The sequence below is a fragment of the Anas platyrhynchos genome, chromosome 2, assembly GCF_047663525.1.
Source record: "Anas platyrhynchos isolate ZD024472 breed Pekin duck chromosome 2, IASCAAS_PekinDuck_T2T, whole genome shotgun sequence".
In the NCBI taxonomy this organism is placed as follows: domain Eukaryota; kingdom Metazoa; phylum Chordata; class Aves; order Anseriformes; family Anatidae; genus Anas; species Anas platyrhynchos.
The window spans coordinates 40,526,721-40,542,940 of NC_092588.1; the positions used below are offsets into that span (position 1 = coordinate 40,526,721).

General features: G+C 40.3%; 1 protein-coding gene across 1 annotated transcript in view; it reads right to left on the reverse strand.

The window, feature by feature from the left end:
* Positions 1-16,220, reverse strand: part of XKR4 (XK related 4) — a 234,920-nt gene that overhangs the window by 81,869 nt on the left and 136,831 nt on the right. Inside the window, exon 2 of the mRNA XM_027452235.3 lies at positions 10,158-10,357. Coding sequence (XP_027308036.1) covers positions 10,158-10,357 — 200 coding nt within the window. The remainder of the gene's footprint in view (positions 1-10,157; positions 10,358-16,220) is intronic.

Genomic DNA, 16,220 nt, shown 5'->3' on the forward strand with positions numbered 1-16,220 from the left:
TTTTATTTTATTTTATTTTATTTTATTTTATTTTATTTTATTTTATTTTATTTTTTGCCATTCCTTCCAATTATTCCCCAAAGAATTTCCCTTCATAGGACCTCTTGGTTCATAACAGTCTTTAAGCCTGGACCCACCAGAGTGGAACAGCTGATGGGATGTGTTGGAGGGCAGGGCTGCCCTTCAGGAGAATCTCAGCAGGCTGAGCAGAACCTCACAAAGATCCGCAAAGGTCAACACAAACTCCACTGTGATCATGCCATTATGGGAATTTATTTCCTTTCAGACTGGCATAATACTTTAAAGTTATTACAAATTATTTGCATAAAGTTGGACTCACAGTTAAAAAATATGACAATTAAAAAAATAGTGAAGGAGACACCCACCTAATATCTTTGGTAATCAGCTGGTTGTTTGCAGTCTTTTAATACGATTGTGAAACTAAACTGGAGATATCTGTATCTGAAATTTTCACTAATGTGGTCAGAAAAAAAAGGGACAAAACTAGTAGCACTAAATTAGAGTAGCAAGTATATTAAGTCTTCCTAATACTGTTTTTAATTACCTTTTTCTATTAAAATGACACATGCAGATTTCAAGTTGGCATGTTATGAAGCCTTACTGCTATTACATCAGAAGAATAGTATATACTTCATTTTTCCTATGATTTACTGAGTGCTAAAAATGCATAATAAGTGGCAAAGCTCCACAAATATTATTTTCTCCATAATAACACAAACTCATACTGATATGCCGATATGGTATTATGTTGTTCTGTGGACTTTTTATGATGATTTAATAGGAAGTAAACAGAATCCGTGGGATAAAGATACAGGCATAAACTCAGTAAGAAGGAGATTAACCAGAACATACAATTTGGCAAAAATGTTGGAGGCAGGTCCACTCTTGTTCCTGATGATGCTAGATAAATATTTTTGCTGCACTTAAATGGAAAGAAGAGAAATATTCACTAATATCTTCTCTAGTTGCTATTCAGAGGCTGAAGTCCTGGACACTGGGTTTGTTGTAGATGTGCTGTGATAATACCATACTGCATACGTTTCCTCCTCTATATAAAGTTGTACTGATATATTATAGCTGCAGACTGAATGCAGAATGATTAGGATATCTGGAAACAGGAATACACCAGTTGCCATATGGATGTCACATCAAGGTATACAGGAATAAGAAGTGTGACAAAAAAGTGATTAATGAGAGCTGTGGTCTGGTGAGTGAGACTAAAAGTGATTAGTGAAAGGATAGTGTCTAATGCATGGAAAATTGGATCAGTAAATTTAAGGAATAAGAGCAGTACTTTTGCAATGAATCTGGGTATCAAGCAGGAAAAAAAAAGCCATGGTTGTAGGACATGAAGTACTATAGGGTTACAAAGTGTACTACAGGGTTACGGAAATATCATGGACTCATAATCACTCCCTGGATGTAGATACTAGAGGGAAGCTGGTAGTCAGGAAAGATGGAAATAATGATAAAAGTGGTGTGTGGGAATGGAAGGGCAAACTGAAGTTTCAGAAAGGTATTGCCAATATAACAGATCCTGTTTGCAAGCAAAATTACTTTTGGGGAAAGATAGTGGGTAGTTGTTAGAGTCTGCTGTAGAATTCCAGAGTTAAATTTGGATATGGATAGAGACGATCAAGTTGCTATTATAGGGAGAAATTCTGTAGAGAATTGTCTCATTATGGGAGACTTCGATTCTCAGATACATGCTGGAGACCAAATGCTACTGAAGACAGCCCAGATATTCTGGAGTGTGACAACTGACAGATATTCTGTCAGAAAGCAGAGATGTTTCTTTTTAAACTTATTTATAGAAAGTATTGAGCTTGTTGTAGGATGGCTAATTGTAAAAAAATAAAATAAAAAATAGCATTAGATCACATGAATGTTTGTTCAGTTTAAACAAACTGAAGAGATAAACAAAAATAGATATGTAGTCAGTCTATCTATAAGAAATTTAGGGAAATGAGTGAAGGCCACACAAATTAATTGTTCAGGGACTTCTTTGTGGAGGAGGCTTGGATTTTCTTTAAGTCAAAACACAGAGGAATTTTTGGATCTTTTAAACTCTGAAAAAGGAAAAACTTCTAGAAAAGTCTCAGAACATAGCTGTATGCAAACCCACCTCAAAAATGATGCCAAGATAGAAATGGAAAAAGGATGATCAACAATAAAACAGTACCTTGAAGGTCAGTTTTCAATAAGGGCACTTGAATCAATGGATAAAATATAGAACCAGCTAATGGGAAAAGAGAACAGAAAATGAGTCTGCGTTACTGTAGATAGAAGCAGAACTCCAAGCTTCATGTTGTCACTCAGTGGAACTAGAAAACCTCTCTTCTGGGATCCTGAAAGAGCTGGCATATGAAATCTTGCTTCTGGTGAGAAGCATCTTAAATTAGTCCATCCACTTAAAACTGGTATCATGTGACTGGAAATCTGATGCATTACACAAGTAATGGACTAAAACAGACCTACAATGAGAGCTTCAAAACAAAATATTGTAGCTTTAGAGCAGCTTTTAAAGCAAAAACTAATTGAAGATGAAGGTAAACATATATTTCCCCCCCAAAAAAAGTAGATCATAAGAGAGCCACAGAGTGGAGACCAACTTGATAGCTTTCTTTTGTAACTTCTATCTCAACAAATAAAATGTGGGAGGTCTAATCTACCAAAGTTTTGGTAGAATAGCTATTACCATGCTGGTGGGAAAATACTGGTAAAGTGTGAGAAGATGGGGATTAGTAGAGGATAGATAAGGCAAGTATAAGGAATTATCTTAAAAAAAATAAGGCACCGCAGGATTCTCTTGAAATGCTGTTGAAAAACTCTTGGACTAGAGTAGGATTACTATTAATTTTCTCTTTACTGATTACACTTGGAAACAATCTTTTCTGAATATTTCTCTTACTGACCTTGGTTTTACAAAGCAATATAAGGTTTTGGGAGACATTATCAATGTAGAAAAGGAAAGTGATACGTGGAAAATTCACAAGTACCTTGCAGTTTAGAAAAAAAAAAAAAAAAAGAGAGAGAGAGATGAAATTGGATTACACGCATTTAGTTTTTAATAATTTTTTTTTAATGTAATTGAAGCCTCATCAGAGTGACATGACACCAGAAGAGCCTGTGTGTTTTAAAGGATCATGAAATAACTAGCATTAACCAGTGCAATGTCTGGGTCAACAGGGAATTACAATTCTAGGTCATACCTAGTGAGATATTGCCAGTAGAAATATGAGAGTACTGGCAAAATGCAATCTAAGATAATCTATGGTCTTGGTCACCCATATTCCCCAATGATGAATTCAAACTGGAACTGATGAATTAAAACTGCAATGCCTATGAAGATAATCAAGAGAATGCAGAACCTCTCGTGAGATGAGAGAATGAACAACAGAACGAATGACTTTCCTTGCACAGTGTCTCCTATTCCCTAATTCTGTCTGTCTATCACAACAGTCCCACTGGGTAGCGGAGAGCAATGCAATGGTTCATCTGGAAGGATACGTGCTTAGGCTGGCTAGTGGCTGGTGCCAAAAAAAATGGATAATGGCTGAAATCTGCCTGCTTTTTCCCTTTGTGGAGGGTCTAATTTGTCTTTTTTTTTTTTTTTTTTTTTTTCCCTTTTTCTCCTCTGACTAGCCTGTTGGTTTGTTTTCATTTATTTATTTTGCACAACATTTAAAGAAACTTAATTATCTTTGAGATTTCTGCTGTATTTTTATATTTGATTGAAATAGTACAATAGTTTAAAAGTTGTTTAAAGTCAGGAACAGTGGACAGAAATGGACTATATGATCATAGAATCATCATTTCCATGGGGAACAAGTGTAAAAATAGGGATAGGTTAACAATAAATAGGGACAGACTACTGATGAAATTAAAAAGGCAGGACAGCAGCAGCAGGTCTCTATCAATCAGAGAATTAAACTTCCAACTGGTATATTGAGGATGGAGGATATAACTAGTTTTAAGATTCTAATCAGGTTATGAAATGGATTATATGACATGATTGCCTTCAGGAAGTCCTCTCTTGTCCTATCAGAAACACAGATGTGCTAATATGATGGCTCTACACTAATGAGTGCAAGACAACATTTTAAGATTTTCAAGGGGGACATATAGATCAGTTTAAGTTGTTTACAGATGACACATTTACTCCATAGTGTACCATATTTGTTCATCTTTGTCACTGAAAATCTGTTTTGCCGAGTTGCAGGCAGATTCTGTGGCTATTGCTTGTTCTGCTTTTCTTTCTCTATGGAAAGGCTGGGTGCTGGATTGCAGTGGTGCAGAACCTTGACAGCACAGAGAAAAGCAGTGGCAGCTTGCCCAGAACTCAAGAGCTGCACTTTATTTCCATACAAATATATTTTGAATTGTATAAGATTTTCCATCAGAATTCTTTTTCTTTTATTTATTTATTTAAAGAGCACTGCAAATGTATGCAGCGTTTTACACAGCAATCCAAAGTTGCTGTGAAGGTCACAAAACAAGAAAAAACCTTGTAAAGCACAGCATTGTCCTCACACACACACACACACAAAATAGAATAAAAATATGTATAAACTTAAATGACTTTCAGTTTATTGCACTGATGTGAACAGAGTTTGAATTCCTGATGCTTGAGGATGAGTTTTGCCAGACAATTTTATAATGAACTAGCTAACACATAATTTCCTTCTGTCAGATAAAGCTAGGGCCTATCAGCCATGTCATAAACTACCAGCAATTCTCTGAAATTCTTGCTCAGCCCAGGCAGGAAAAGTGACCGGTTTGGAGCAGAAAGTCTAGAGATTGATCCTTGTTGGCACTGTGGACATTTGTGTGTCAGCACACAAACAGTGTTGGAGTTTCCAGCAGAGCTGGTAGAAAATGGGAAGATGGTTGGCCAGAGAGACTTCATGGAAATGTGGTTTCAGCAGAATCCAGTGGCCCCGTGAGTGTGTGTGTGGTAACTTCAACAAAATTGATGAATTTATGAACTGTTCCAAACTTCTCATTCTCCTTCTGCACTACTGTCAGTCTGTATAAAGAACTGTAGCCTTATGTGATAAAAAACTTTGATTAGACTTTGATCAAAATTTGATAGCGACTTTGATAAATAGTACTGTATGGAGAAGCCAGAGCAAACTCCCCAGGGGCTGATGGAGAATAAAATGTCAAGTGCTGACTAGCCAGCATAATATGCAGTAAACAAGAATGAGAAACTAATCTATAATTTAAAAAATGTCTTAATTAATATAATATACATAATGAAATGTGTGGTAAATCCAGGGAGGAATCTTATCTATCTGCTCATCTAGGAGTAGCTACAACACCATGCCCTTGAATAAGATAGCAGTAAGTCTATGCTAACATAAAGGAGTTCCAGTAAGAACTGCAGGCTGTTTTGCTTGCTTGTTTTCACAAATGTTAACACAGGGAGTCTTTCTAAAATCAAATGTCACCATGGGAAAACCCCAAAAAATAAAAAGAAAAGGCCCAAGGATGTTTGCCAGTCTGAGGGAATGGTTCCAAAATGATATGACAGACTGACCCATGCTGACCTTGTGTCCCCCTTCCCCTCCAGTGCTGGCACTATGAATGAATTTATGGGGTAATCCTATAATCCAAACACGTTCAGCTTTGTTATTTCATCTCTCTGTGGTCTGAAGAACCAAAGGTCCAATGAAGGGCCTGGTTGCCCAGCCCTGGGTGTGCAATTGAAAATATGTAGAGAAGTGCTCAAGCCCACAAAGAGTTTCAGATGGTTGGTATAGGCTCGCACTAAGATCATTTTGCTCACCCTGGCCTCTGGGATATTGCTGTTAGACTGTTTCTAGTAGCTGAACTAGCATGTCTGCAGACAATTTAGACACTTCTATCTACATATACGTCCTTATGCAAACAGATGGATGTAGGATGAGCATCAGTTGTTTCTGTGGACTTTCTGCTATTGTCCCCCACACATACAGAGTTGCCTCATTCCTCATACAGTTCCCACCTAGAATAAGGCTGTTGAAGCTAGTGACTCCCACCATGAAGCTTCTTAGATTACTTTTCTACAGAGTAATTACAAAAAAGGCAATGCAGTTTGGAGGTGCTGCTGGCTCAGCAGAGAAGCTGTCGTGGGAGTGCTGTGCTCAGAGCGCATGAAGAGAAAAGAAAGGAAACAGACTCCCACAAGGAAAAGAATGAGGAATTACTTATTTTCTGGGCACTTCTGTCTTCTAGACAGTAGATATTTCCTCAGACACAAAGGACCAGGATGGAAAAGGTGGAGGTAAATAGGTAAAATGAGTGAGAGAAGATTAGCAGAGCTCCAATTTAGTACAGCATCATAATGAACTTGTTTATCTTCTTGAGCAATTAGTGCTCAGAAATCATCAGCTTCCCCCATAACCTGTTTGATACCTTCCACTCTGGGAGGGAGATGGCTGCTGGCTGCAGGCAGAATAAGAAAGATCATTGCCTCTAATTTTTCAAGTTTTGATGAAATCTCAAAGAAGAACAAAATTTGAAGTTAGTAAGCATGATATTTTGATACCATTTTATCAATATTCAAATTTCTTTGTGTACCAATGCCCAAGAATGAAGGCACTCTGTATTGACTGTCTACGGCCTCCTCCCTAAGCAATCACAGAATCACAGAATCACAGAATTTCTAGGTTGGAAGAGACCTCAAGATCATTGAGTCCAACCTCTGACCTAACACTAACAGTCCCCACTAAACCATATCCCTAAGCTCTACATCTAAATGTCTTTTAAAGACCTCCAGGGATGGTGACTCCACCACTTCCCTGGGCAGCCTGTTCCAATGTCTAACAACCCTTTCGGTAAAGAAGTTCTTCCTAACATCTAACCTAAAACTCCCCTGGCGCAACTTCAGCCCATTCCCCCTCGTCCTGTCACCAGGCACGTGGGAGAACAGACCAACCCCCACCTCGCTACAGCCTCCTTTAAGGTATCTGTAAAGAGCAATAAGGTCGCCCCTGAGCCTCCTTTTCTCCAGGCCGAACAAGCCCAGCTCCTTCAGCCGCTCCTCGTAGGACTTGTTCTCCAGGCCCCTCACCAGCTTCGTCGCCCTTCTCTGGACCCGCTCCAGCACCTCGATGTCCTTCTTGTAGCGAGGGGCCCAAAACTGAACACAGTACTCGAGGTGCGGCCTCGCCAGAGCCGAGTACAGGGGGACGATCACCTCCCTAGCCCTGCTGGTCACAGTGTTTCTGATACAAGCCAGGATGCCGTTGGCCTTCTTGGCCACCTGAGCACACTGCTGGCTCATATTCAGCCGACTGTCCACCATCACTCCCAGGTCCTTCTCTGCCAGGCAGCTTTCCAACCACTCATCTCCCAGCCTGTAGCTCTGCAATGTTTTGCTGCAGCAGTCACGGTACAATGATACATAGTCCTTGCTAGAAGTTAACAATGCATTTTCTTATTTCATACTTAGGGATCCCAAGCAAGGATCTTAAAGGATCCTTGTGGTGCATCCTCTGGGCTTTTGAAATGGCCCTCCCTGCACTGTATGGAAGACTGAGAGAGAAGATTTGCATGCATCGCGTTACATTTTTCTTGATCTTCATAAGGACTTCCGCACATGTCAGTATGTATTTTTACCTTTATTAGCAAGGCTTAAGGACTGAAAGAACCAGGAAAATGCACCTAGCCAACACCCATTACAAAACAGGGGATTTACAGCGATGCTGACAGCATTCTTCTGTTGGGAATGAGGCTATATTGGTGCATTTAGAATGAAATAAATGAAGTTTCATAAATAAAATATTTAACAGTTTTTCTTGTGGGCATTAATGGCGTTATATTAGAAATACCCTGCTTAGAGAACAAAACGTTTCCAGTATCACTTGCTCCCCATGCCAAATTTGTGGTTTGTAATGCAAGCACACTTTTAAGGAGGTGGACCGGCAATGTCAGCACTTCCCAATTGTCATGATAATGCTATCCTGTGGGAGAGAGAGCTAAAGGAACGACAACAAAAAAACAAGCAGCTTTCTCTAAACAAAGAAAATCAATCAAAACCTCTGTTCATTGATCCTTGTTAGAAATATTTGTAACAGGCTCAGTGAGCAGACAGCTAGCTGAAGCATGTACAGTACGGATAGCCTTTTTAAACACCCAGCTGAAGCATGATACCACTGAGAGAAATTATGCTCTCCTTATGCAACCTCACAGCAAATCTTCCAACCTATAGTACAATGCGTTATCTTTAGCATTTCTTTAAAGAAGTACAGAGAATAGAAAAAAGATTTTCCCAGCTGGCAAAGTATGTTAACATATTAAGTTTCATCAGGAGAATATAATGATACCAGTGTTTAAGAAAATGCTACAACCTTGTTTAGTTTTCCTAATTTTTTTTATATGGGGCCTTTTCTCCTGAGGTGTTGGAAGAAAATGGGGGAAGACAGAATCAGTAAATATTGTCAGCCTTCTCAGCTGAAATGCATAATTATAGTTTTATCCCTTTCTCGTTTCTGATACACAGATTTTACAGAGTTGATTGCAGGCTTCAGGAACCATTTTTGCCTTCTAAATTGAAGCATTTCAGGTTTTCTCTAATTAACAACCATTTACAGAGTACATCACAGGCTTAGTGCCTACTCACCAGCCACATTTCTCTTAGACAGATCTGTTATTGCACAAAAATGAATGCGAGAGGCCTTCTGTATTAATAGTTTATGAAGATAGCTCAATTACAGCTGACCATACAGTATTCAGGCTATGTTAATCTCCTGAGTCTCTCTCTGGAGCATTTTTTTCTGGAGGGCCAAAGCTTCTTGAAGTGATAATACCATCTCTTGAACAATAAGGGTTTGGACTTGTTGGTGTGGGGCAGCAGCATTTTGAGAAATAGCTGTAGGAAGTTCTTAGGCGACTAATTAAAATAGAAACTTTGGCTTTCTTTTCCCCTTAAGGTGACAGGGTTTCAGATCTAAAGAAACAAAACTAAGAAACAAAACAGAACAAAACAAACCACCACAGGAACCAGGAGAGCCTGTACTAGACATCAGTTCAAAGTTGAGTAACTGATAAACCTCTGATCCATCCACAGGAAACTGCCCAGAATCAAGGTATTCACACAGTTATCCACTTTATTCCCAGTTCTTTTACACCTGAACAGTCTCACTGCATGTTTACTCATAATAAGCTGATGAGACTGAGAGCTTCTTGGAGCAAGGTGCTGTCACTGTTCAATCTTGTACAGCGGCATACACATGAATTTTCTTAAAAAACAAATGGCAAAAGTGTTGTATTTCCTTCCTCCCTCTGTCCTCCCCCCCTTCTCCATTCCTCCCTTCCCCTCTTCACTGCCTTATAACATCCGTGACAAAGGGATCCCAAGTTCTCATTCATCTCATTCACTTGCTGATAATTTCTGCCCAAATTCAGCCATAAGACAAAGCAATGGTACAACATGAATGGAAAGCTGCCAGATATCCAAAAGTAGCATCAAAAAAGAAGTGGAGAATGAGGTATTTTTATACCCGTTCCAGTGACTGACAATCCCCTGGAAGGACATGTGCATGCATTTACCATTTTAAAGACGTAATCATGCTTGCTGAAAGCATCAGCCTTCGGAGAAAACCCAGAGCTTGAAGGAATGAGTGTTCTTGTAATGCTCAGCGGCTGACTTGTATTATTTCAGATAAACATGGCTGAGAACTGATGGACATGTATTCCACAGATTCTGGCACTTTCTTCACAGAATATCTGCTTTCTCCTGTGCTGTTTTCTGTTTTGCATAATACCCTACGAACATTATTACTGGAGTTCAGAGGGTTTTGAGCATTCACAGAAAGAAACATAGGGAGAGGAGCAGTAGTTTGATTGATGCAATTTTCACATTGGCCCGGTGGATAATCAGAAGAGCTCTTCTATTACAAGGATGTGCAGAAAGCAAAACATTGTAAATCCTACCCACAATCCAGGGCCAATAAGAAACGCTAAAAAACTCCAACAGTACAGGCTTTCTTGACAGAATCATAGTTAACAGCTTAATAGCTTAATAGCAGCTAGCAGGCAAGATCTGCTCTTATGCAAGGCACATAGCGGTTTAAAAGGATAAATATGTATGTATAGGAATTACATCTTCCTAAAATGATAAAAAACAAATAGATTAAATGAACCCCTACCTTGGAGAGCCTGAAGTGTACGAGTCTGCACAACAATACAGAGCTGCAGGACCAGCTGTGGTGCACTTTCCAGAAACGTGGCTAGCAAATGCAGCATACTCACATCTGCATACTCATACACCATTTTCCAATAAAACCGCCATCTGTCATTCTCTCCACTCCGTCGACTCCGGATACCCAAATATATAGTGTGGAAATACCTAGAAATAAAAAAGAGAGGTTATAGAAATGCAGAATAATGTTTTACTGCTAACACTTGTGCTTGAAAATAACCCACATTTTCCCAGTGTAATGAATGTTTATTTAAAAGGAATATCATCCTGCTATTTATAATAGTTGATGTGGTAAGAGTAAACTAGACTACAGACAAGACTTGCTTTCATAAAACTGTTTAAAAAGCTTAGTATTATTTTATTTGTTAAATAGTATTCCTTTCAATGTCAGTTTTCTGAACTGAAATGTGAGGAGGATGCGTTGATTATATGGCCTCCCTCAGAGATTTTTTCAAATAATGGAATGAAAAGAAAAGCTGATTCTGCAATGGCCTCTACTGCAAAGACTACAGACTACAAAGAATGGAGCCCATTTCCATGTGGCTCTATTTTGCCTTGGAAGGCCACCTGCACTGCCAACTTGGGCCCTTGTTATTGTTTAGAACATAGTTCTGCTTCTCCACAGCTCTAGTGAGTTTATTATTATGTTTCAGATACTGCCAAAAGTATAGTGCTTTTTCTCATAGGTTGCCTGTTTTAGAGGGAAAGAAGATCTAGCAGTGAGCTTCTATTTTAGGAGAAGTGGAGATGTGGCTGTGAGTCCCCTTGGTGGTTGGAAATGACTCACTAAGAGCACTCACGTGCCACAGCAGCAGGGAGCAGCAGCAGGAGCCAGGAGCCCAACAGGCTGCTGCTGCTGATAGTGGTAACTAGCAGATGAGAGAAGTAATGGGCAGAATGCATGTGTCAGCTGAATTGTTTCTGAAAGCTACGTCTGTCAGTCTGTAGGTCAGGCTGAGTCTTCTCCAGCCTCTCCTCTTTCAGATATGTTATTCTTCATTGTAACCATCCCACCAAGATCCTGAAGGAAGCAGGAAATTTCAGCTAAGAAATCTGTATTCCGTGGTAATTCTTGGGTAAGATTTTCATCCCCAGTCAGACCAAAAAAATAAAACAAAATAGAACAGAACTTTTAAAATATTCTGGAATTGAAATCCCACAAGTTGTAGTTTCATATGTAGAAAAAAAGAATGATTTTCAGTTCCTGACAGAGCCAGTCTCGGCATCAGGTAGACCAGGAGCTCTCTTCTGGATGCCTAGAAGCCACAAAGTCCTTAGCACACAGTGGGTCCAAGTAACAGCCTTGGAAAAGGGAACCTGCAGTGTTGCACATTGTTGACGGGAGCTAAAACCTCTTTTGATACTTAGGCAAATAGATCACATGGGTCAGCCCTTGGAAGAGTGTCACATGCAAGGTTTTATGTCCTGAACAGCCACCTAACAACAACAACAACAAAAACACCCATTGCCTGACAATAGCTCAAATTGTCTGTCAGAACAGCCCAAGATTCAGTTGTCCCAGCAAATGACCACTGTCCTTGTACCCAATGCACATATCACAGCAGAGCAATAGCTTCACTCAGGACCGTGCATCAAGCACAAACAAGGAGTAGCTCAAAGAACTGAGAACACATATCTGAGCCTGCAGCATTTTTGCTGCACATTGTAGTGGTATATAAGGAAAACACATTACATTCACACTGAAATTAGAATTATATCAGGTGGTTCTGAATTTTATCAGAGTTCCATCAGGGAGTGAAGTAGCAATGAACGACTCAGAGACGAAGACCACAGAGGTACAGTAAGCAAGGTATCAACCCCACCTCTCATGCAAATAAATTGAGCAGGTCCAGATGGGTTAGAGTATACTGGGATAACAGGGGCTCTCTGTGTCCTCAAGGTTAGGTAGTGTGAAATGACCTCATGCTCAATTCTCGAAGAAGCTATGGAGGTGGAAAACCATCTTTTCCATATAGTTCTGCTAGTGTTGTCTGTTGGATCCCCAGGTTCTCAGTTGCAATCAGTTTAATTGTTCCTAGACCTTTCCCTAGTGTTCTGCCCCACAGCAGGGACAGGTAAGACTTGCATATCATTCTGCAGTTTATGTTTTGTGTTTGTTTGCTTTTGGCCTGTCGCATATGTCCTTTCAAGGGGCGCACCTGGGAATATTGCACACAGTGGGGCAGACAGCATCTTCAGCATCCTTCTTTTGAGCTATCACTAACCCTTGCTATAAATATCTAAAGTAGCTTTGGCTGCCTAGCATTGTGCCAGGAGGCTCCAGCCCTGCCAATGGAGCCATCTGCAACTTCGGTTCTACAGCATTTGTGCAAAAAATACTTTTCCTATTATGAAAATGACAAGCTGTGCCAGGCAACATCCCCGAGGGTTCTTTACCTGCTCTGCAGAGTGGTTGTGCATGGCAAATACTTTGTGATTAATGAACCCTTATGGAAATATTTCCTCTCCCATTGCACTTTATTGTGAAACATTGGCAGTGAGTTATTGGGGACTGGGGAGTCATTGCTCTTTGTCTACTTAGCTCTCTGCAATTTAGACACAAGAGGCAGAGGAAGAAGATACTTTCTCTTTTTACACACTGGGGACCAAATTTCAGCCTGAGGTGGTTTTTGTTTGTTTGTTTGTTTTTTCCTTTTTTTTTTTTTTTTCCTGGTCCTATCAATTTTGACCAAATTAATTGCAGGCTGAAATGAGCATTTACGCACATAATTACTGTCACTGATTTATAGACACAATCAGGTGATTAGACAGCTAAACATTCTCATTTGCATCCACAATTAATTGTACCAGCAATTGATGTTAGGTGTGCAAATTAGCAGTTATTAAAATAAAAAGATGGTCTAATAAAATGCTTCATATATCAGACTCTTTTTACCCACAGTGAAATTAAAAAAAAAAAAAAAAAAAAGTACTTTTCTTGTTGTGGTTTCCAAATATAGCTTAACACTGCAGTAATGACACATTCCATTTTATATATATGCATTATGTAATTGCATCTTAGACACTCACAAGAGTCCTGGTGTCAGCAAATGCTATTCAGACACACTCAGAGGTAGTTCCTGCCCTGAAGAGTTTTTCTTATTCTAGTCCTCTGGTATCATTCTGGTGGAACTCATTTTTTTTCTGAGGCAAGGTTGTAGCTCTTACATACAGCCATTCAAGAAAGAAATAGAAAGAATTAATGACAGTTCTGCATTGAAAACTATCTTAGGTTCATTGTGGAGCAAATTGTTGCCAATATACATGGAGTTGCAGGTGTGCTATTGTTTCAGTTGTGATTACATCTAGAGACCTCAACTACAGCCTTGTGCAGGTGCTGTACAAATATACAAAAGCTGCCTATCCATCTTCCCAAAGAGCATTTAATTGACATGAAGAAATGACAAGGAGTGAAGAAGAGAGAATTTGAGCATCAGAGGGGGAAGGGAAGAAAGGAGGAATGGGAAGTATGGTAACAATACTGCCACCTAGGAAACTAACCACTTCTGCCATCTAGGAAAGTAAGTACTTCATCTAATAAATCAAGATAGTCTATTAATGTTTCTAATCATGAGAAAAGTCAAAAAGCAAACAAAACAAAAAAAAAAAAAACTGCTGCCCCTCTCAAATTCCACAGTTTTATAGCACTTATATTCGTGGAGAAAAGCTTAGAAATAATAGCATTTCCTATAGCTGGAAAAAGTTAGAAGAGTATAAAATATACTATGAAAAATTAATACCAGATCTTTTCTTTCTTTCTTTCTTTCTTTCTTTCTTTCTTTCTTTCTTTCTTTCTTTCTTTCTTTCTTTCTTTCTTTCTTTCTTTCTTTCTTTCTTTCTTTCTTTCTTTCTTTCTTTCTTTCTTTCTTTCTTTCTTTCTTTCTTTCTTTCTTTCTTTCTTTCTTTCTTTCTTTCTTTCTTTCTTTCTTTCTTTCTTTCTTTCTTTCTTTCTTTCTTTCTTTCTTTCTTTCTTTCTTTCTTTCTTTCTTTCTTTCTTTCTTTCTTTCTTTCTTTCTTTCTTTCTTTCTTTCTTTCTTTCTTTCTTTCTTTCTTTCTTTCTTTCCTTCTTTCTTCCTTCCTTCCTTCCTTCCTTCCTTCCTTCCTTCCTTCCTTCCTTCCTTCCTTCCTTCCTTCCTTCCTTCCTTCCTTCCTTCCTTCCTTCCTTCCTTCCTTCCTTCCTTCCTTCCTTCCTTCCTTCCTTCCTTCCTTCCTTCCTTCCTTCCTTTCCTTTCCTTTCCTTTCCTTTCCTTTCCTTTCCTTTCCTTTCCTTTCCTTTCCTTTCCTTTCCTTTCCTTTCCTTTCCTTTCCTTTCCTTTCCTTTCCTTTCCTTTCCTTTCCTTTCCTTTCCTTTCCTTTCCTTTCCTTTCCTTTCCTTTCCTTTCCTTTCCTTTCCTTTCCTTTCCTTTCCTTTCCTTTCCTTTCCTTTCCTTTCCTTCCAACAGACCACAGCAAAACCCAAGAGAAGGGAGTAGGAAGCAATATTTCCTATATTGCAAATAATCAGACGGCAACTTATATATTGTTATTTGGGGCTTAATGTCTTTTTTACTCTCTGGAGGAAATGGAGAATGCTACATCATTTAATTGTTTTAATTTTCTTCAGTACATCAAACAGCACAGTATACATACCATTGATAAAGCATAACCCTGAAGGATATAAATCTGAGACAAGATCCCGAGTGACATTTTTCTTCCATTATATTAATGAAGGAAGGCAGCAAAGTCAAAAACAAACAAGAAAGCAGACCAGTCTTTGTGCTGCACACAAGAAATATTCAGGATGTAAGTCACATAGAAGCAAAGAGTTACCTATATTTGTGGTTGGAGGACTAAGGAGAATCTCCATCCTTTACTGGATGCGGGGGGAAACTTAGTTACAAGAGATGAGGAAAAGGCGGAGGTGCTCAATGCCTTCTTTGCCTCAGTCTTTAGTGGTAAAACCGGTTGCTCTCTGGATACCCAGTACCCAGAACTGGTGGAAGGGGACGGGGAGCAGGATGTGGCCCTCACCATCCACGAAGAACTGGTTGGTGACCTGCTACGGCACTTGGATGTGCACAAGTCGATGGGGCCGGATGGGATCCACCCAAGAGTACTGAGAGAACTGGCAGAGGAGCTGGCCAAGCCCCTATCCATCATTTATCAGCAGTCCTGGCTATCGGGGGAGGTCCCAGCTGACTGGCGGCTAGCAAACGTGACGCCCATCTACAAGAAGGGCCGGAGGGCAGACCCGGGGAACTACAGGCCGGTCAGTTTGACCTCAGTACCAGGGAAGCTCATGGAGCAGATCCTCTTGGGAGTCATCATGCGGCACTTGAAGGGCAAGCAGGCGATCAGGCCCAGTCAGCATGGGTTTATGGAAGGCAGATCCTGCTTGACGAACCTGATCTCCTTCTACGACAAAGTGACGCGCTGGGTGGACGAGGGAAAGGCTGTGGATGTGGTCTACCTTGACTTCAGCAAGGCTTTTGACACCGTTTCCCACAGCATTCTCCTCAAGAAACTGGCTGCTCTTGGCTTGGACTGGCGCACACTTCATTGGGTTAGAAACTGGCTGGATAGCCGGGCCCAGAGAGTTGTGGTAAATGGAGCCAAGTCCAGTTGGAGGCCAGTCACTAGTGGCGTCCCCCAGGGCTCGGTGCTGGGGCCGGTCCTCTTTAACATCTTCATCAATGATCTGGATGAGGGCATTGAGTGCACCCTCAGTAAGTTTGCAGATGACACCAAGCTAGGTGCGTGTGTCGATCTGCTCGAGGGTAGGAAGGCGCTGCAGGAGGATCTGGATAGGCTGCACCGATGGGCTGAGGTCAACTGTATGAAGTTCAACAAGGCCAAGTGCCGGGTCCTGCACCTGGGGCGCAATAACCCCAAGAAGAGCTACAGGCTGGGAGAGGAATGGCTGGAGAGCTGCCAGGCAGAGAAGGACCTGGGAGTGATGGTGGACAGTCGGCTGAATATGAGCCAGCAGTGTGCTCAGGTGGCCAAGAAGGCCAACGGCATCCTGGCTTGT